The sequence below is a fragment of the Polypterus senegalus genome, chromosome 5 (assembly GCF_016835505.1).
Source record: "Polypterus senegalus isolate Bchr_013 chromosome 5, ASM1683550v1, whole genome shotgun sequence".
Lineage (NCBI taxonomy): Eukaryota > Metazoa > Chordata > Cladistia > Polypteriformes > Polypteridae > Polypterus > Polypterus senegalus.
This window is the reverse complement of record NC_053158.1, coordinates 108,271,945-108,294,105: the sequence shown is the minus strand read 5'-3', so window position 1 is coordinate 108,294,105 and position 22,161 is coordinate 108,271,945. Positions and strand designations below refer to the sequence as shown.

Here is a 22,161-nt window from a genome sequence, read left to right as displayed (position 1 = left end):
CATGGACAACAAGATCAATGATGATGATTTTAAATGTAATGCAATAATACCAGAATCAAATCCAAATAATATTAGCATCACCAAAATGTTGAGGTAATCAGTGAAAAGTCAAAGCTATTTCTTAAATAAAATGAATAGTAATTTGATAATTAGGTTCAATCCAAGAGTGACAAAGTTGGAAAAGCAGCTTTTCTTTTTAAGCATAACTTACGTTATAAATGTGGTGTACTAGAAGAGAAATTTAATCTTACAACAGAATCTCTGCTGAAGGAACCTTACATGGCAGGTAAACTTTACCATGTAAAATGCAAGCACACTTAAAATAGAACACAATACAAATGACAATAAAAGTGAAAGCAATGTTTTTAATATTTGAATTTTTTTTAACTGAACTGTATGTTAGGAATCATAGAAACATTTTCTATGACACAGAAGTAACCAGTATTTAGAATGCAGGAAATAAAGTTAGAAAAGGTGGAAGTGGTAATGTTACTTAATAAACTATTCCTTCTGTGAAAGAAAAATATCTCTGGTGAAAAGCATTAAGATATTTAAATGTTACTTTATCTCATATTTAACAAATACTTTTCTTTTTTCACATAGGTCTGTAGAATGTAAAAGAAATAGAATAATGAAAATGAACAAAAATATGATCTGAAAAGCAGTACAGAAGTTAAATGAATTCTTCAGTACCCAAAGAATACTTCAGTGACAGTTGACAGTCCCAGCTTCACAAATTACAAGTGTTACATAATAAAGTACTTTTTTAATTGTAAAAGAAAGAAAAAATAATTTAGGTGGTTGCTGCTCTAAAACAACCATACATGGACTATGCTAATCAACCTCATACATATGCAACCATGCAGACCTTCATTGGCTAATAGAGCAACCTCACACTTGAAGCTTTGCGACTCCAACAGATGCAGCTGCACTCCACAACTCAGGAGTGAGCAAGATCATGTGCTGCATTAAAGTCGCTCTCCTCTACATTCTAGACTGTCAGGAAAAGGTGTAATATGAAAGGAATCTGAGTGAGCAGCAGTAATGACATGATTGTTGTTATGATGAATAGTACAGACCATATGAAAATCTGAGGGTTCAGCCAGTTACTTATCAACAAGCCAGCCACCACATATAGCACCATCACTTCTACCAAAGCTACAATACGTTGCTTCAAAATATATGAGTCTCAGGTTGACCCCAGGCTACAGAGCCATGACATGTTTCAGTCTCATCCTGGCACAACTGAAGTTGTGTGTTAATGGAATGGAACTGCTTATGGTTAACAAAAGACGCTTCATTCTTTAAAGTGCTATGGTTAGGTTAGAAGAAACAGACAATGTTGCAAACTGCTTTTTTTATGCTGGCAAAACATTATGTTTTATGTATGTACACCCAAACCATACAAAAACCAGATATAGTGCCTCGCCAGTTGGTGAATGGTTTCCTTCACAGCACACATGATGGATTGAAGCTTGACTGAGATATTCCTGACTTGTCACTTCTCAGGGAACTGGTCAACAACAGGCAGCTGATATAAAACCAAAAAAGTTTCATCAAAACAAGCAGCAGATTGACCCTTTTAAAAAAGACCTACAACTGAGTGTATATATATATTTATCACTTTTGAGGTTTATTATGTTTGCCAAGTCAATGCATATTATAAAAGCTCAATAATATGATTTACAGTATTTTGTGCACGAGTTATTATTTAGTTGGTTTGGCTGCATTTCCCTTGTAATAGATGGCATATATGGGCTGGCATCCTGGCCACGATTGACCTTTACCTGGTCCGAAGACCAGTGCAATGGAGGGATAGAGGGGAGATGATAACTGGTGAATATTTTCTCAATTCCACTAGATTGTGGCATCCCTGTGCCTCGGTAAGCATTCAGATACCCAGAGGACATGCTGAGAATTGGAGTCCCAGAGTATATCCCTCTTAGGTTTGGTGGGTGCCAGTATGGGGTGTTGCAAGTGTTTACAATCCCTGCTTTGTGGGACTTTTGCCTGACTCAGAATTGTTTCCAACAGACCACATTCTAATACCGTAAATACTTCCAGTTCTGATTTAAAGGAGACGCTCAACCTCACCTCAGACAGTCAAGAATTGGGAGGCAGCAGGTGACACTCACATGGAGGAACAAAAGGAAAGAAGGAGCCTCAGAACATTGATTGCATTTGGCTGTGTGCACTTTGGAAAAGTGTTGATAATCAATGAAGCTCCATTATTTGAATCCAGGACTGTGTTGCGTGGTTACACTCACCAGATCAAGGGTGTTGTCATTTCCAAGTTTCTCCAAAATGTTGCATACAAATGGATCAGATTTGCTGTAAACATGCTGGAGATAGAGAAGTGACACAAGATGTCTTTTCAAACGAAAGAGAAGTGGCTGGGAGTTAAAAAAACATATGTTGCTCCTTTAAAAACTTGTGTTTTGATTGCTGCTAAGGAAACATGCAGGAATTTTTAAAGCTTTTATCCCTTTAAAAGGTTTTTTTTGCTTGCTTTTCAACAGCACAGGAGCAAAAGCAGCTGGGCGTTTGTGGGTGCATTTGGAAAAGTTACTTGTTACGTGTACTGTACTTGCCCTTGTTATTTGTATTCACACTAGTAAGTAAATAACCAGCATCATGGCGATTCCTTAGTGGGTAAAAAAAGAAAGGCAGCAGCTGACTTCAAAGTGGCACTTAAGCATACAGTTAACCGTAAGCTACGCAGGCAGCTGTAGGAAAAGAAGAAATTAACTAGCAGCATATATTCACAAAGCAAGTCTTTATAGATTGAACAGTTCTTAGAGGTCAGGAAAGTAGATCAGTTAAAAAGGCAACAATATTAAGTGTTCACTAATGCAAAGTAGTACAAACTGAGTGAGTGGACAGCGTTTAATAAAGGAATAAGGTATATGGGTAAGTTGGTTGAGGATTGTTTAAACTAGGGTATGATGGGTGGGGCCAGAGGTGTTTGGGTTTTGGTGTTTAGAACAGGCCAGTTTAGAACTGTACACATAGAGGAACAAAATATATTGTAAAACTAAAAATGCATGGTAATGTAAATTCTAACCCAATGTTTAAAAGTAAAAGTAAAACAAGTAACACGTTAAAATAGCTTGCCTCAATGCTAGAAATACCAAAAATAAAACAAGTGAGTTGGAGTTGTATGTAGAGGAGCATAATTATGACATTATAGCAATAACGGAAACCTGGTTATATAAACAAAGATGGAGATGAGAATAACAAGGAGGGACACACATTTTTTAGGAAGGATAGGCAGAACAGAAAAAGAGGCGGGGATGCTGTTTATGTCAAACAGAATTTAAACGCTAAGATGAGCCCCATCTTAGTGAAGACATGTGGCTTTGCCTGCAAAGCATATGGGAAAGATTTTATTTTAGGAGAGTACTATAGTCTGCCCAATGCAGACAGTAATTTCAACACACATTATTTTAATAATATTAAAAAGGCAAGCTTACAATGGGATATTATAGTCATGGGGGACTTTAACTACCTTAATATTAACTGGGATAACTTTGCAAATAGCGGAGCACAAGAATAGGACTTTTTAAAAATAGCCAGTGAGTGTTTTTTAACATAGTAAAGAACCCACGTGGGGCGAATCCTGTCTAGATTTAGTATTTTGCGATAATCAGGATAGGTGATTGAACTACTTGGGTCAAGGAAACATAATATACAGTGCATCCGGAAAGTATTCACAGCGCATCACTTTTTCAAGTCTGGGCTCTGGCTGGGCCACTCAAGGACATTCACAGAGTTGTCCTGAAGTCACTCCTTTGATATCTTGGCTGCGTGCTTAGAGTCGTTGTCCTGCTGAAAGATGAACTGTCGCCCCAGTCTGAGGTCAAGAGCACTCTGGAGCAGGTTTTCATCCACGATGTCTCTGTACATTGCTGCAGTCATCTTTTCCTTTATCCTGACTAGTCTCCCAGTTCCTGCAGCTGAAAAACATCCCCACGGCATGATGCTGCCACCACCATGCTTCACTGTAGGGATGGTATTGGCCTGATGATTAGCGGTGCCTGGTTTCCTCCAAATGTGACGCCTGGCATTCACACCAAAGAGTTCAATCTTTGTCTCATCAGACCAGAAAATTTTGTTTCTCATGGTCTGAGAGTCCTTTAGGTGCCTTTTGGCAAACTCCAGGCGGGCTGCCATGTGCCTTTTACTAAGGAGTGGCTTCCGTCTGGCCACTCTACCATACAGGCCTGATTGGTGGATTGCTGCAGAGATGGTTGTCCTTCTGGAAGGTTCTCCTCTCTCCAAAGAGGACCTCTGGAGCTCTGACAGAGTGACCATCGGGTTCTTGGTCACCTCCCTGGCTAAGGCCCTTCTCCCCCGATCGCTCAGTTTAGATGGCCGGCCAGCTCTAGGAATACTGGTGGTTTCGAACTTCTTCCACTTACGGATGATCGAGGCCACTGTGCTCATTGGGACCTTCAAAGCAGCAGAAATATTTCTGTAACCTTCCCCAGATTTGTGCCTCGAGACAATCCTGTCTCAGAGAATTACAGACAATTCCTTTCACTTCATGCTTGGTTTGTGCTCTGACATGAACTGTCAACTGTAGGACCTTATATAGACAGGTGTGTGCCTTTCCAAATCATGTACAATCAACTGAATTTACCACAGGTGGACTCCAATTAAGCTACAGAAACATCTCAAGGATGATCAGCGGGAACAGGATGCACCTGAGCTCAATTTTGAGCTTCATAGCAAAGGCTGTGAATACTTATGTACATGTGCTTTCTCAATTTTTTTATTTTTAATAAATTTGCAAAAATCTCAAGTAAACGTTTTTCATGTTGTCATTATGGGGTGTTGTGTGTAGAATTCTGAGGAAAAAAAATGAATTTAATCCATTTTGGAATAAGGCTGTAACATAACAAAATGGGGAAAAAGTGATGCGCTGTAAATACTTTCCAGATGCACTGTAATACAATGTTAAGTTTAACTTTGGCACGACTTATTTTGAGCAGATGTGGCAAAGTCTAAGGAGGATAAACTGGGATAAGTTTTTAAGTGTGTAGACAGTCAAGCAGCAGTTGAACAGGTTTCAAAACATTTTACATGTAATGGAGGACAGGCACATACCTTAATTTGGAATTAGTAGGAAATTTAGAAAAAACTCCACAGTGGATTAAGGAAAAAAACAGCTGTATAATGCTTATAAGACTAATAACTCCAATGTGAATCGTAGGGTATATGAAAGCATGAGGGCAACCATTAAGAAGGATATTGGAGAGGCCAAAAGGCAGTTAGAGAGTAATATAGAAGGTAAGGGAAAAAATAACTCAAATGGATTTTTTTCAGTATTTTAGTAGTAAAAGGATTGTCAAGGAGGAGGTGAAGTGCATCAAGAAGAGTAAAGGGGAATTAAAAAATACAGACAGTGAAAAAGCAGATGCTCTAAACTCTTATTTTTCTGAGGTCTTCACCAATGAGGAAGTAGATAACCTCCCAGCAGTAAAAGGGACTATTAAGGAGGTACAGAGTGATTTAGATATTGTAAAAGGGGAAGTGCTGCTCGGATTATGGCAAATATTATCCCCTTATATCAAATGGGTATTATGGCTGATTCCAGCAAATATAGGACAGTAAGTTTAACTTTATCACAGGAAAATTAGTGGAAGGAATTATTAAGGGTAAGATTGAGCATGAACAGCACGGGTTCAGAAGATGGAGGTCAAACTTTACTAATATGTTGGAATACAATGAGGAAGCAACAAAAGGGTATTACCAAAGTGGAGCATACAATATTATTTATCTGGACTTTTAGAAAGCATTAGATGAGGTGCCACATGAGAGACTGGGCATCAAACTAAAAGAAGTGGGAGTTAAGGGAGATATTTGTAAATGGGTGCAAAATTGGCTCAGACACAGGAACCTCAGAATTGGCTAATGTTAAGAGTGATGGGCTACTGCTATTTTTAATATAAACTGCTCAAAAAAATTAAAGGAACTTTTTGAAAACACATCATATCTCAATGGGAAAACGTCATGCTGGTTGTCTATACTGATATGGACCAAGTATCATCCCGTTACCTAATGGCAGTGACAGTCAAGGTGCCGTTGTCTAGCCTGTAGAGGTCTATGTGTCCCTCCATGGATATGCCTCCCCAGACCATCAGTGACCCACCACCAAACTGGTCATGCTGAACAATGTTACGGGCAGCATAATGTTCTCCACGGCTTCTCCAGACCCTTTCACATCTGTCACATATGCTTAGGGTGAACGTGCTCTCATCTGTGAAAGGCACAGGGCGCCAGTGGTGGACCTGACAATTCTGGTATTCTATGGCAAATGCCAATTGAGCTCCACTGTCCCAGGCAGTGAGCACAAGGCCCACTAGAGGACATTGGACCCTCAGGCCACCCTCATGAAGTCTGTTTTTGATTGTTAGGTCAGAGACATTCACACCAGTGGCCTGCTGGAAGTCATTTTGTAGGGCTCTGGCAGTGCTCCTCCTGTTCCTCCTTGCCCAAAAGAGCAGATACCGGTCCTGCTGATGGGTTAAGGACCTTCTACGGCCCTGTCCAGCTCTCTCAGATTAACTGCCTGTCTCCTGGAATCTCCATGCCCTTGAGACTGTGCAAAGATACACAGCAAACCTTCTGGCAATGGCACGTATTGATGGGCAATCCTCGAGAAGCTGGACTACCTGTGCAACCTCTGTAGGGTCCATTGCCTCATGCTACCAGTACTGACACTGACCGTAGCCAAAACTATCCATCCATCCATCCATTTTCCAACCCGCTGAACCCGAACACAGGGTCAGCCAAAACTATGCTAAATGCAAAACTAGTGAAAAAACAGTCAGAAAAGATGAGGAGGGAAAAATGGCAGTGGCCTCCACCTGTTAAACCATTCCTGTTTTAAGGGTCGTCTCATTGTTGCCCCTTGATTACATACATACATATATATAAGTAACAAGCTGGTAAAGTTTGCAGATGATGCCAAGATAGGTGGAATGGCAAATAATCTGGAATCTGTTGAATCATTACAGAGAGACTTGGACAGCATACAGGCTTGGGTAGACTTTTAGTAAATGAAATTTAATGTCAGTAAATGTAAATTATTATACGTAGAAAGTAAAAATGTTAGGTCTGAATACACAATGAGAGTGTCTGGAAATGTAAAGTACATCTTACGAGAAGGATTTATGAGTTGCAATAGAGTATCAACTTCAGGAAAGTATTCAGAAACCATTAAGAAGGCTAACAGAATTTTAGGTTATATAGCATGACGTATAGAGTAAACATACAAGGAGGTTATGCTAAAGTTTTATAATGCACTGGTGCGGCCTCATGTGGAGTACTGGGTACAGTTTTGGTCTCCAGGCTACAAAAAGGCCATAGCAGTGCTAGGAAAAGTCCAGAGAAGAGTGACTATGTTGATTCCTGGGTTACAGGGCATGAATTATGAGTTTAAGCAAAAGTAGATTAAGAGGAGACAATTGAAGTGCTTAAAATTATGAAGGGAATTAGTAAAATGGATTGAGACTATTATTTTAAAATCAGTTCATTAAGAACACGGGGACACAATTGGAAACTTGTTAAGGGTAAATTTTGCACAAACATTGGGAAGGTTCTCTTTAAATGGACAACCATAGACAGTTAGGATAAGCTATTAAGTAGTGTGGTAGACAGTAGGATTAGACTTGATGTTTTTTTATAAGAATTAAGTCAATAGGACTGGCAAGCTTTGTTGGGCTGAATGGCCAGTTCCCGTCTAGATTGTTCTAATGTTCTAAATATATCCATGTTGTCCTGTCAAGTTTTCTTATGTAAATTTATACATTTGTGTGGAAAGCTGTGTACGCATATTTCAAGCCTTTTTCTATGTATTCAAATTCTGATCCCCATGACTTTCTTTGCATACTTTGTTTACTACTTTACAACTGAAGCCCCATATAAACGAGGTTTCACTTCTTCTCTATTCCAAACATTCTTATATTGAAACCATAACAGTTGGGGGAAAAAAGTTAGACTTAACAGCACTGGAAAACTTGACTTATTTAAAAACATTGTGTTGAAAGTACTACTAAAATGTGTTACTGCTACATGGCATCCAATAGACATGTTCTCCTACTAAAGTATGTATGCAAGTCTGTAATTAGGAAAGGATGAACTGTACAGGTGAATAATGTGATCATGCACAAGTATGCTTTAAATTTTTAAGCTTGCTATCTTGTGTAGAATGTTTATATTGATTAAAGAAAAAATGATATTTTTTCCAGTCATTATCCATTGCTTAACAGTTTGGCAACAATATTTTACAAACCCCTTGATTAAATTAATTTTGCTAGCAGACTTTGAAAGCATTGGATGAAATCTACTCATTTAGAGTTTTGACATTTGGTCAGAGTACATAGTCCACTGAAACTCAAATAATTTGACACAATATTCCCTAACACCCTTAATTCTTTACCAAGACCCGAAAACATCTTCCCTCTTTATTCTCTTAAGCTTTCATTTTAGTAAATAGGAAGCATTCCAGGAACAATAAAAGTGGATGAGCTTTGTCTCTAGAGAAGCATTAGAGAGGAAGGAAAAAGCATTTGTTAAGAATAAACTGAGACTCAGCAGCATTGAGTCTATTGTCTGAATTAAAGTCCATTGTTCATTAGGATTTGGACAAAACTTTGAATGAGCAGGTTTGTCTTTTCTTATCCATCCAATCTAATATCTAATATAAATCAAGCAGTTAAAACTTAAATTCACAATATGACTCTGTCATATATTGTGTTTAAAAATAAAATTACCAAAAATAAACTACAGCTGTGATATGTGAAGGGAAAAATATATAGTCTTTTAACTCATCACTCTACAGTTACATAACAAAACTTTACTTTTACTATTAATAATTATGCAAAAGTACACTCATGATAAATGTTACCTAGACAATGTATGGATTCATTCATCTTTCCTATGATGGATGCCAAATCAGTTGGTACCAAACAAGGAGCAGACTTTGGATGAAAAAATCCTAATATAAGTGAATGCTAGTGCCATCCAAATAGACTGCTTGATTAAAAAATATGCATTTAAATTTGCACAACAAATCTGCGTTAATGGACAACTTATTCGTTTTAATGCATTTGTTTAAATCACAGATGCCTGTGTGGAAAGGGCTACTTTTGCTTATTAAGCTACCTCATCGTAAATTTATACTTCAATAATAGTAAACTTTTTAAATATCAGAATTATGCCTGCTCTGTAATCAGTGAAATTATAATACAAGACCATTACTTTACTTTGCTTCCTTCAAATCCTGCAGCAAGAAAAATCAATGACTTACTTCTCGTTCCCTTTCTGTTCTGGAAAGTTGCATCTGCTTTAGCATTTGAGACCTCTGTTCCATTACCAAGGTTTTTTCATATGTGAAAGCAGAGATGTCACTTTCATGCTAAAAGAAAGAATTTAGAAATTAGATGTGCAACTTATCTGTTCTATACAATAATACATTGAAATTAATTAAACAATAAGTACAGGGTAACCATAGAGTATATTTTCTATTCTCCTAATGCTTCCAAGACAATTATCTAAATCCTGAACATGATCAAGGTACTACATTACCTTAAACTAAACAACAGTATATATGGATTTGAAGTTTTGTTTTTGAAAAAGTGCTTTGGTCATGTTTTATCTTAGAAGACATTAGTTCACTGCACTTCACATACATATTCCAAGCAATCCATATCTAAAGTGTTGAATCAATTACCATCTTGTAGTTTTGGTCTCACTTTCAACATATCTTTTAATGTTGGCAAAGTAAAGCACCTAAATTAATAGATGTACAATATATGGTTCTAACTTTATACAAAATTGAAAAACCTGTTTTTGTAGTCTGAAAGATATGGTCTACAGACTTTCTAGGTTAGAAACTCTGATGGGTATTATGTAAAAACTTACCATTTCAACAACCTCAACTTCAGCATTTAAGCGCAAATGATACAAAAATTTCTGCAAATCCTTTTTCATCTGAATGCTGTTGTCATTCATTTGAGCTACAGTAAATATGCGCATTTTGCATTTCCTCCAAACCTGCAGAGACATATGAATATTTGATTTATTCACTGTTTGGAATGAATTCATTAGTAGGAATAAACACCTTTATGTAATCAGTAGAAAATTAGTAAATTAGTATAGAAGATTGGATGATTAACTTCACTACTTGGAAAACTATTTCACATTTTTTTTGTTTAGTCTTTCAGAATTACTTGCACATTAATTCAGAAATACCTTGTGCTGTCGAAGTAGGAATGGCAATAGCATAAGTAATCCCCCATCATGAACTATCCACCAGACATCAATCGTCCCTTCACTGAAACGCTCATGATTGTCTGGGAATGAATCCACATTTCTGGCAACCAGTAAGGCTTGATGTGCTGCAGTAGTATCTCTTACAATATCTGAAACATAATAATGAATGTAATAATTTCTAAATACTAAAGCAGAGTAATGAATTTGTGCTTAACACACACAATCTATTTTAATACTGATAGAGTTTCCAAATAGATCAGCCTATAAATTCTGTCACAAACAAAAAGATCAGGGTATTTAAAGAGCTGGATTATTTACAGTGTGCTATTAAAGATGTTTCGATTTACCTTAAGATGATGACTTTAAAAGATACACACTTGTATTTCCAAAAAACTCAAATATGATTTTTTTTTTTAAATCTTAACTAAAAGGTTGTGAATATTTACTTTTACCTGCCAGTTAACAAGATGTATGGTCTGTTAATCAATACATAATATTTTTTTAATGCAAATGTTATTAACATACTATTAAGATGTCAGGACTCTGCAGTTCGAGCATTGACTCTTAAAAGTCCATACTAACATACCATATTGTTTCATGCTGTAACTAGAATGAAGCAAGCCCAAGTTGAATTCCTATTAGTAATAGTATTACTACCATATGTACAGAGCACAGTTAAATTCAGTGTGTCCAACCAAAAGTCAGATGAGTAGTATCAGTACAGTAAGCAACTGAATGCAGACTGACAGTGTCACACATAACAAATAGAAAAAAAAACTTTGTTGTTTGCATACTGAAATAAAAATCATATCGCCAAGGGAAATTTAACCATATTCTCCTTTAAAAGTAGCATGATTCATAAATTATGTGGTAAATATTACACAATAGAAAGAAAATTAACCTATAAAATTTTGCCAACAAAGAGGATCATCTGGCTGTTTCCATAATTGCGGCCAGGAAATTAGTACAGTGTTGTGTTTCATTCCTCCAAGTCCAGCTGATTGGATCAGATGTGAAAATCCATCTTTTAAATTGGAAGACACAATTACATGGCAAAAACCTTTAGTTTTCTCTGCAGCCATCACTGCTTTGATATTCTACAACAGAAGGGAGATTAAGGGAAAAAAAATTAACAGAAATATTCTTTTATCAGCTGGAGACATTCTATGATTAAAATTCAAATGATTTCAAATTATACAAAAGCTTACACTAAGCAGAAAATGAATACATGCACTGTATAATTATTTATTAATACAGTCTAAACAGTAATACTAAAGAAAAATAAATTATTTTTCATGATGAAACAAGATCATGATTTTTCTTATATTTCAAATAAAAACTGCTTTATATAAAGAAAAATATTCTTTTTTAGGACAGTACAGCACTTTTTATGTTTAAAATGATACATGTTAAGTAAGTAGAAATTAAGAAAATCATGTAATGCTGCAAATTATGGAGTACCTGTTCTGATCTCTTTCCATCTGAACGCTTTTCTAAATAGGTTCCCTTCAGAACAGAGCCAACAATTGTAAGTCCTTTGCCGGCTTTCAGTTGTGTGGTTAAAGACAGAAGCCTTGGATGCTTAACATTGTGTTCAGAGTCAAGGTTTAGCAGTACAAGCAGTTGAGGACTAAAAGAAAAAATATTTTTGTTTCTACAGGATGATTAAAAATACACTATAATAAAGTTACAGGTGCTAAGGTATAAATTTCTAGCTGAGACATGTATTTTCCAAAGAAACTGAGGGCTACCATGGCAGCTATTAATTTCTGCTCCTTAGAATGCCTGTTTAAAAGCAAGTGTATTATCATCTGAAATACTGTTATCTTGGAGAGAACTCCAGAATGTAATTGCTCAGTAATCTAAGCTGTAGAGAGTCAAAATACAAAAAGTATTCTGAAATTCTTAAACATTTATGAGCAGTGAAGGAACTATCAAATCCCAAGCAAGAATACCTGACATGTCCACTTGGCTATTTGCCTATCTATCTTCTGTCTCCTGAATTTAATAAGACACTTATATTAATTTGTGTCCCTAAAGTACAAGATGTGCAGCAAAAGCAATGAACAAGAAATGGAGAAGGTTGCAGAACCCCAGGTCATTTGTTTTGTGGGGCAAATAAGACAATGTAGAGTTTTGTTTGGTTTAGATTGTGTTATAAAACACAAGGCTATCTGAGAGATTTTAACCTAGGTTGGTATAAGTTTAAAGTAATTCCAAAACATTCATGCTTCATGAGACTGTTCATAATATGGGTCCTGGATCCATTTTACATAGTTTTAAACAAGATGTAGGCACAAACTTCTCAACAAACATTAATAAACTTGTTAACTTTTCCTTGAATTAAAGAACCTACCGCCAGTTTTTAGTGTGAGGAGGTCCATCTTCAAGCTTGATCAGTGCATAACGGGCTGCATTGAGAGACAGGCCTCTGATGCCGTCCCCCCATTCTTTTTCCGCACTGAGGGAATATAAAAAAAAATAATAATTAGCACTTATAGTCTGCAGGGCACATTTATTAATAAGAAAACAAACATGTCAGATGCTGTCTACAAATTACAAGTATACTTGCAATTAATACTGTCATGAATCCACTGTAATTACAAATTACAAGCAAATATAAAAATGTTATTTCACTAGTTACATTATTTTGTCTAATGTGATTTATTAAATACTGTTATAGAGTTATTTTTACATTTATAATAAAACGTATAAAATCAGCAATAAGAGTTTAATGCTTATTCTCTTACCCTCTGTATTCAATATACTTGTATATGCACCCAGCAATCAGTATAGCCACCAAAGCATAATACCAGGAGCTAATGAACATTAAGGCTAAGCAAAGAGTCATTCCCAGGAAGGAAAGTGTCCTATTGGAAACATTGTGAAAAAAATAGTTTAAAAAACAAATGGAAAATATATCTATTACAAACATTTTAAATTTATTTTTACAGTAAGAAGGAAAATAAACTGATGGTGCTAACTTGAAGATTTTACTGAATGAATAATATCAAGCAGCCTTTTACACCAATGGATGTTAAATCTTCATGAGATATCATGTCATTTATAGAGGTTTCTGGCATGTACCCTGAATATACAATTTTATGTAGTGAAAATATCACTGTAATTTACTTTAAATTTTTAAATTAAGTCTACAGATGTCATGTTCCACAACTTCCAAGCAATACATATACAACATTACATCAAAGTCCTTTAAGAATACAGTATGGATCAGTTTAGAGGCATACATCATAAAAGTTGGTTGGAAAAATATATTGCAAAAGTCATATATTGTATTTATAGTATATTACACTACCACTATAATGTAACTTTAAAGCAGACATACAGTATATGTGAAGATAACAGATTGAGACAGAAATCATTGAGTCATATTTAAGAAAATAATCATTGTGGCTGACTGTAAATAACATCCATCTTTTCATCCATTAATTTTCTGAAAATGTTTTTACCATTACACGTTCAAGGACTTTCAACGACTCATTCACTCTAGGCACAAGGTAAGAATCAGTTTTGGATAGTATGTCTGTCTGCCTGCCTCACGGTACACTCACATGCTGCACTCACTCACTCACTCTCACTCATTTCAAGAAACTTCACAGACACAAATTACCCTAAAGAGGTATACACTGGAATGTTAGGAGAAATTGAAATACTTGAGGAAAATACATCTGAAGATAGAAAGTTCCGGCACTGACTGAGACAGTAACAGAAACTAGGTTCCTGGAATTTACTTTCAAAAGGTTTTAGAGGTGAACCTAGCACAAGTGAAGTAATCAATAAGAAATAATGTTATTTAAAATCAGAACACAAAATCATAATTCAAAATATTTCGTTGAATAATCTTACCAATGATAAAACTTGAAGCGCGGCCTCCAGTTTGGTGTGCGAAGAAGTGTCTGAACTGCACATGCCAGGTTTACAAACATGTAGCACATTAAAAAAAACCTGAAAACGAGGAAAATGTTATCTGTTTTACGGCATACACATGTCAAATCTCAAAGAAAATCCAACATCAGCTATTTGTGTTTAAATAATTTTCTTTCCAAATATGTACTTAGTTTTCATTTTCTTGTTAAACAGAGCTCTAGACAAAAATTCACTTCAAGGAGCCAGTGGCTTCTAAAAGAAAAAAAATAAGCCAATAGTGCCAAATAATAAAATATTAATTTTTCAGGCTCTTAACTTTCTAAAATCCATGAATGTGTGCCTAATTATTTTCCTTCTTCTGTGCAGTGCATACTCCCATATACTTTTGTGACTGTCTTCATGATTTGGGTAACTAAATGTCATTATAACTTTCAAACTATGTATAATCATTAAGAACAGTGCATTTTACTCAAGCTCAGAGTCTGTGTCACTAAACATCGGAATGTCAGAGTCAGAGGGCCATTCAGTGTAAATTGGTCTTCTTTTATTCATGTTTGAAATGAGCCAATGCTTGACACAGAGCTCGGGATCAAGCTACTCAAGTGATGGGCCTTCTGTGCTGATCCTGACTAAATCCTTCAAGGTTGAGACACTGGGTGAGTTTCACACTTTTGATTTTATTCTGTCCTGTGCTGAAAAGCCATATTCACATTGAGATACTGAAATAGGTACAATAAGCATGAGCTCAACAAGATATATAATATTGTGGAAAACTGATAGAAAGACATCCCAAAAACTGCTATAAGACACTAGCCAACCCACGGCGTAGCATACGCCGCATAATCAGGCCGCTTTTTAATTTAAATGATTTTTAAGCACAGAGGAAAAAATAAACATTTGAAAAATCCGTAATTTAATAAACCACCAAGAAAAGTAACAATGCACGCTACGAACCAACATACAATTGTCCGTGACTGAAAACTGGAGGAGCGCCGTCGCGCTTTCTCCTTCCAAAGCGAAGGACGGGTTGAACGGCGCTCGTTCAGAACACACTGCCCGCTTATGTGCCCGCCCCCAACTCTCTACCTGAGTCGCTTTCATTGGTGTACAGTCCACACGCACCTGTGAGTCACGTTGACTGTTAATTTTCCAAACACCGCCTCAGTCAGTTTCCACATTGATTTTTCATTGTTTTTTGCGGTTCTGGCTGCTTTTTTTTTATATATAATCCACCAAGTCACCCGACCATGGGGGGCTTTACAAAGGGCAGGGACATAATCAGTGCGAGTGTATGACCCGCACGTACTGGGAATTTCTCGTTCGTGGGGAACAATTGGAAGCCACGGTCTCCATCACGAATGGAGTTCAACGGCTTACCATGCCTCCCCGTGCCGGGTAGACACACGTTGATCCATTCAGTGTAGAGCGTGTGCAGTACCGGACATACAAGTGCATCACAGACCTGTTAATGCTCAATCTCACGTGGCTGAAAGCCACTTGTCCCTCTAAGAATTTGGATGCCGACCGCTGTTGGGTCATGTAACTATTTAGCAGGCGGAGTCTCGCTCGTTTTGGAAATAACCAGCCAAATCGCTCCACCAACTAAGAACTGCCATGCACCACCACCCACAGAATCGAAAGAGCTATCAATCTGTCAATCCTGTCCATGTCCGGGCCGGGTGAGGTTTCCTGTGTTGAGTCAAATGAAGCGAAAGGCTCCACACCTGGTGGTGCCCTTCCGTCAATTCCTTTAAATTTCAGCTTTGTAACCATACTCCCCCCGAACCCAAAGACTTTGGTTACCCTGTTGGCTGCCCGGCGGGTCATGGGAATGACGCCGGATCACCTGTTGGGGGGCCTGCATTGGTGAAGCAGGTGAGACGGTAATGAAACTCAGGCACAGGGCTTATTGGTTTTAAAGACTGCTTCCTTCATTGGGTTTTAACCAATGCATGGAACGAACCAACACACAATCGTCTGTGCGGCGCTCAGGGTGGAGCGGGAGGAGAGGAGAAGGACATCCACTCCGCTCCCTCCATCATGCTAGTCTGCTGGTTTCTCGTTCAGTATACACTGCCTGCTCATGTGCCCACCTCCAACTCGTCACTCGAGTCTTTGTACAGTCCAGATGCACCTGTGACTCACGTAGACTTTTCATTGCTCTGTGCGGTTTTGGCTGCCTTTCTATATATAATCCACCAAGACACCCGATCACGGTGGGAGGGGGGTGTGTACAAAGTGCAGGAGTATCTAAGAAGATGCATGTTTGTCGCGATGCGAATTTCTGTATGTAGCGTGTAAAACAGTTTGCTATAGTGCACGCGGTCGTGCGTCGTAACCGAAAACTCATTTTTTAAAGACTGCTCACTTCATTGTGTTTTAACCTCAGTTTTAAAGGAACGTTTTAAGGATCCCATGGGATACCCCTCACAAATAGTTTTACACGCTGCATATGGCGATTCACCTCTGCGAGAAACATGCCTTTATTAACAGTCAACGTGGTTTGGAGCTGCATGTGACCTCTACGACAGACTAATATAAATGACGCCGGTTTTTCTGTGTTGTCGCGTCCGAGTTGGTGGGTGTGGCTCTGTGAGTTGTTGTCGTCGTATCCAATGGTCTTGGAGTTGGTGGGCATGGCTCCTTCCTGCGTGCGCCATAGGTGTCTCACTTGTCGGTGGCTTAGTGAATCCACGCCGCTTTTCATGGTTGTCTTGCCTTAGTGAATCATATATATAGATTCTAAGAATTTGCCTTTAAACAGATTTTTTAGCAATCTTCATTCTGTTTGTACAGTCCTGACATTGTGGTATGAAATTTTGAATAGTAAGTTGATAAATACTTTGTTAGTGCTGGTAGTAGCGAGTCCCTAATTGGAGCACTGTGGAAATGATGGGCTGTACAAGCATCACCCTCATGTACTTGAATGTATGGAACCTTAACAAGTCCTATGCAAATTACTAATGAATGAATGACAGTGTAGACATCATTCATAGTAAGTGCTTGTGTGAATAGGAATGGAAGGTAAATGTATGTTTGCTTACAGGAGCAAAGGATGGCCAACCCGTAATGAATTTTTTAAATTGTATTAAGAGTAGCATTGCAGACTCAGAAATCCCTAAATTCATAATAAAAGCAGCCATCTTCCAGTGGAGTGGCACAGGCAAGCAGGCTAAAGCTAAGAAATGGAAACCTGTAGCGCAGGTAGAGAAAACAGAAGCTGAGCTGGGCATGCCACAAAATGGAAAGGGGCTGGAAGGATTAAAAGTACGAAAACGGAGATAATAAAGAAGACAGTGGCTGTTATAAGAGGTTTACTATCTTGTATTATTGGTAACCAGTAACAGCGGACTGCATGATAACGTGCAGTGAATACACTTGACTTGAGCATTCATAGTTTTCATCCTCTTTCTCTGTATGTTTAGCATTCGTTTGCTCAGAGGTTGAAGCGCTTGCTGCTTCCTGAGCAGCTCTTCTTTTCTCCACCCTAGCGGCCCACTTCTTCTCTTCATCAGTTTTAACACAAAAAGATGTCAACGGAAGAAGTTGGCGTTTGTTGCAATTACTTAATATGCATGCACAACAAGGCCGCCCTGTTGGCCGCTGCAGAGAGTGGATTCTACGTCACGTAGAATATGTGTACCAAATTTCAGACCAATAGGTCAAACGGTTTGCGAGCTACAGGTGATTTAAAATCCTGGACAGACAAACTGACAGCCATGGTAGCGTATTATATAAGAAGATGAGGAAGAACAGTATAAGAAAGACAACAGTAAAGTGGTTGAAAGTGAAAATGGAATGTTGTGGGATTGTTTAAGTTTTGAAAGATGTAATAATTGGCATGAAAAATGCGAGGTGATAGGATCTAGAACACCCATTGATAAAGAAGAAAACAGTGAATGCAAGGGAAAAAATGGAGTGTAAACTGCCAATTGTAAAAATTAGGGTGGTAGTAATGGGATCTAACTAGAACCCTAAAACATGGGCAGGTGACTTACCAGAGACTGATGAGAGCTCAGATAAAAAGAGTGAGAATGTGAGAGTGAGCAAAAGGATAGGGAAGAACATGCTACACTGATAGCTACTATATTTTGCCACTGTTAGGAAAGGTAAACAGTGCTCTACCGAAATTTGATTTAGAAAAAAGAAATCAGACAGAAGGCAGAGAAGCTGGCGAGTTTGAATGGCCACTGTTGGCTGCAGGGCATAAACTGAGCAATGTAATAATAAAACTGATTGAAGAAAGTGTGGAATTAAAGCAAGGCACAGTGGAAATGAAAGAAATTCAATTACTTGTGTGAGAAAGGTCTCAAAATGCTGCCACAAAAATGACTGAATTGGAAAAAAGTGCAGTGGTTTAGCAGTTGGTTTGAAAGAAACAGAACAAGAGAGGAAAAAGGAAAAATGGTCCTATTCAATGTCTGAAGGTGTGTGCTATGGGTATAGCCAAGCTGAAAGAATGTTTGAAGTGGGTCTCTTTGTGTAGTGGCAAAGCTGTACTAATGAATGCCTGGAAAGTTTGAGTGTTGGTACCATGTTCACAACCAAGAAGATAAGATGGGCAGATACTGCTTTTTCCCCTTCCTTTTTGCAGACCTGCTGACATTATGGAACAAAAATAGAAGAAATGACCAAAGGCAAAGACTAAAAACAAAGACATGATGAAGAACTGAAGAGGCAGCCAGCACAAAAAAAGACACTTGTCATATAATAATAGGACTAGTGACAATAGCTATAGTTTGAATAACAAAAAAAATAAGTTTGTTCAGGACACAGTGTATTCCAATATAAGGTATACTGCAGCAAATGTACATTCGAAAAGGCGGAAACTATGCAAACCAGTTAGGAATGCCAAAAATAACAGTATTAAATTTGGGTACTAATTAATTAGTTACTTAATACAAAATACACTGAGAAAATGAGTGAACTTTTGAAATCAGCAAGTGCAGCTGGTACATTTTCAAGTCATATGGACTCCGATGTTTATGTACAATCTAACTGGGAACACACAGAAGCCCTGCTGCAGTTGTCAGCTGTGGTACAGGCACAAGACCAGTGGACCAATTCTGAACTGAGGCATTTAGCACAGAGATTGTGCATATGGTTATCAAACTGTTCTAGAGGTGACCTACAGGGGGAATGATGAGGGTTGCATAACTATGATGTCTTATGGTGGTGATGCCAGTCAATACTGGTAAACACTCAAGGCAATCAAGGGTTACACAATGGGTAGAAAAACACAAAAGGCAACTAAGTCAACCCCAAATGTGTGAAGATTGGATACAAGGGCTGGTTTGTGACCAGTTCAAGCAGAGGCATATATGCTCTGTTCTCACTTGGGCAGAGGTGGTTGGCAATGGCACAAGTTGGTATGTTACCTTTCAAATTTTGAAGTTAAGAGTACTTCTGGACATGCTTAAATTAATAGTTTTTGACAGTGGTCTAATTACCAGTTAGACACAGAAAAAGCATAGATTAAGAAAAAAATTAGCATAACAGACTTAAATGGTGGGCAGCACGGTGGCGCAGTGGGTAGCGCTGCTGCCTCGCAGTTAGGAGACCCGGGTTCGCTTCCCGTGTCCTCCCTGCATGGAGTTTTGCATGTTCTCCCCGTGTCTGTGTGGGTTTCCTCTGGGTGCTCCGGTTTTCTCCCACAGTCCAAAGACATTGCAGGTTAGGTGCATTGGAAATTGTAAATTGTCCCTAGTGTGTGTGTGTGGGTGTGCACACCCTGCGGTGGGCTGGCATCCTGCCCGTGGTTTGTTTCCTGCCTTGTGCCCTGTGTTGGATGGGATTGGCTCCAGCAGACCCCCCGTGACCCTGTAGTTAGGATATAGTGGGTTGGATAATGGATGGATAGATGGACTTAAATGGCAGTGGGCTAATTTAGTGGAAGGTGTGGACTTGTCTCATTTTGAACCACCAAATCTGATGACATATGAAGACTGTAGAAAGCTAAAGAAACAGAAGCAGCAAGCTGGAGCAGATAAAAGTCATCAGGAGCACATCCAAGTTCTTCAAATTGTATTTGAAATAAAAATATGCAATGAATCACACACTTTTGAACACAGCTTTGAATCAGAGACCATTCTGTACAATAAAGGCCTATTGGTGTAAGGAATTGGACAAATATATACATTTGGTTGCTTTACTTACTCCTCTCTCTCACACACACCATGGCCATGAAGAAAAGAACACCAGCAGAAAGCACAACTTGGCAGCCATATTAAGTCAGGCATGCAGCCTGTCCTGAAGAAAGCTGACCAGAAATGATGACTTACCTAGAGATATTTAAGCAACTACAAGTCTGTGTGCCACCTGAAACTACAGGTTGTATGGTTGTCAATATTCAGATGTACTCTGCTTCATCATTATTACTTTAAGAATATTATTAATAATACATTATTAACTTGCAACTTAACTCCTGTTTGTCCTTTTACTCTATATAATTGCCTGAGGTTATAAATGTAGAAGGGAAGGTGGGGAGAAGTTAAAAAGAATAATGCCTTATAAATAGTGGTAAGTTTAGGGGATTTGAGGCATTCTGATAAAGTCTACAACAAGAAAACAAAATGGGAAAGTACAGTAATATATGACATCAACAGGACAAAACACCTGGCATCACATGCTTTCAAGAATTCTTCTTGATACCAGTTGATTAAAAAATGTCAGTCTCATTTTCGCCAAACATGGTTAAATCATCTGTGAATCAAGATAGAAGACTGAGAAACAGCAAATGATCGCAGACCCATGTGAGCTTTCTTGCTGTGTATTAACCCACATATTTTCAAATTGGCTTTCCAGTTTCTTGACCGTAACCTCCATTGTTTTCTGAACATGCAATTGAAGGTCATCTCTAAAGTTGGTGAGACTTATGCCTTTGAGTTGAATATTCTGAAAGCTGATGCCTGCATTGGTATTACTCACTGACTCTCCCCGCTTTTTAGTTTTCAGTCTGAGACCTGTGCGTTATCATGGGGCACCACATTTTTAAGCTAAGCAAGTGATTCAAGTCTAGTGTGCTGCACAAACTTCTGCACCTTTTCATTTCTTAATGGTCTGTCTGATATGCCTATGAGTGTGAAAACATAACTGTCAATAGCTGCTACAGCTTGAAGCAAAATCAAATAATTCTTCTTCAGTATAGCACTTAACTTTAATATTTACCCAAAAAAGTCATGGATAAAGTGACAAAATGCTCCCTTTAATGTCAGTTTTTTTTTGAGCTTGCAGTCAGGTGTTTCATATGGTGATGCACAGCTGTACTGTGCGATCTGAGTGTAGAAAAATAGAAAGTACCCAGTAAATGTGGGGCAACCAACAATGGGTCTTCAACGCAGAAGATGTGTGTATATATAACAACCTAATTCCACAACGACTGTTGTCAACTCACGCTTGCTTTTGGGGCTGGTATGTTTTCCATATCAGCAGTATTAAGTCATATTATTATTATTATTATATTATTATGTAACTAAAGGAAAAATGAAAATTTTCCCATCTCACTTGTTTATTTTCATCTGTTATAGTGAGAATAATAAACAAACACCTCAAAATTTACAAATAAACATCTCTGACATTTCAAAAAAAATAAATCAATCAATCAATGACCAATATAGCCACCCTTCTTTCCAATAACAGTCATAAGCAGTGACTACAGCCTCCCAGACACTCTTCAGAGAGGTGTATTGTTTTTCTCCCCGGTAAATCTAGCGTTTAAGAAGTGCCCACAAGTTCTCGATAGGGTTTAGGTCAGATGAGGAAGGGGGGCCATGTCATTATTCCTTCATCTTTAAGGCCTTTACTGGCTGGCCACGCAGTGGAGAACTTCGATGCAAGTGATGGAGCATTGGCCTGCATAAAAATCATGGTCTTTTTCCTGTATCACTGTTTGAAGAAAGTGTCTTCGAAAAACTGGCAGTAGGTCTGGGAGTTGATTTTGAGTTCATCTTCAATGCAAAAAGGTCCAACTAGCTCATCTTTAAAAATACCAGC

At 38.0% G+C, this 22,161-nt stretch overlaps 1 protein-coding gene across 5 annotated transcripts in view; it reads right to left on the bottom strand.

Annotated features, from left to right (window-relative positions):
- Positions 1-22,161, bottom strand: part of slc12a7b (solute carrier family 12 member 7b) — a 275,222-nt gene that overhangs the window by 27,417 nt on the left and 225,644 nt on the right. For 4 of the 5 annotated variants that reach the window (XM_039753208.1, XM_039753211.1, XM_039753209.1 and 1 more), the window contains exons 14-21: positions 14,149-14,247; positions 13,032-13,151; positions 12,638-12,742; positions 11,743-11,911; positions 11,183-11,378; positions 10,261-10,430; positions 9,931-10,062; positions 9,317-9,424 (exon numbers count right to left, since the gene is read on the bottom strand). In XM_039753208.1, the coding sequence (XP_039609142.1) occupies positions 9,317-9,424; positions 9,931-10,062; positions 10,261-10,430; positions 11,183-11,378; positions 11,743-11,911; positions 12,638-12,742; positions 13,032-13,151; positions 14,149-14,247 (1,099 nt within the window). Of the gene's footprint in view, positions 1-2,200; positions 2,343-9,316; positions 9,425-9,930; positions 10,063-10,260; positions 10,431-11,182; positions 11,379-11,742; positions 11,912-12,637; positions 12,743-13,031; positions 13,152-14,148; positions 14,248-22,161 lie in introns of those variants that run through there. The other variant, XM_039753212.1, reaches the window with a different exon arrangement.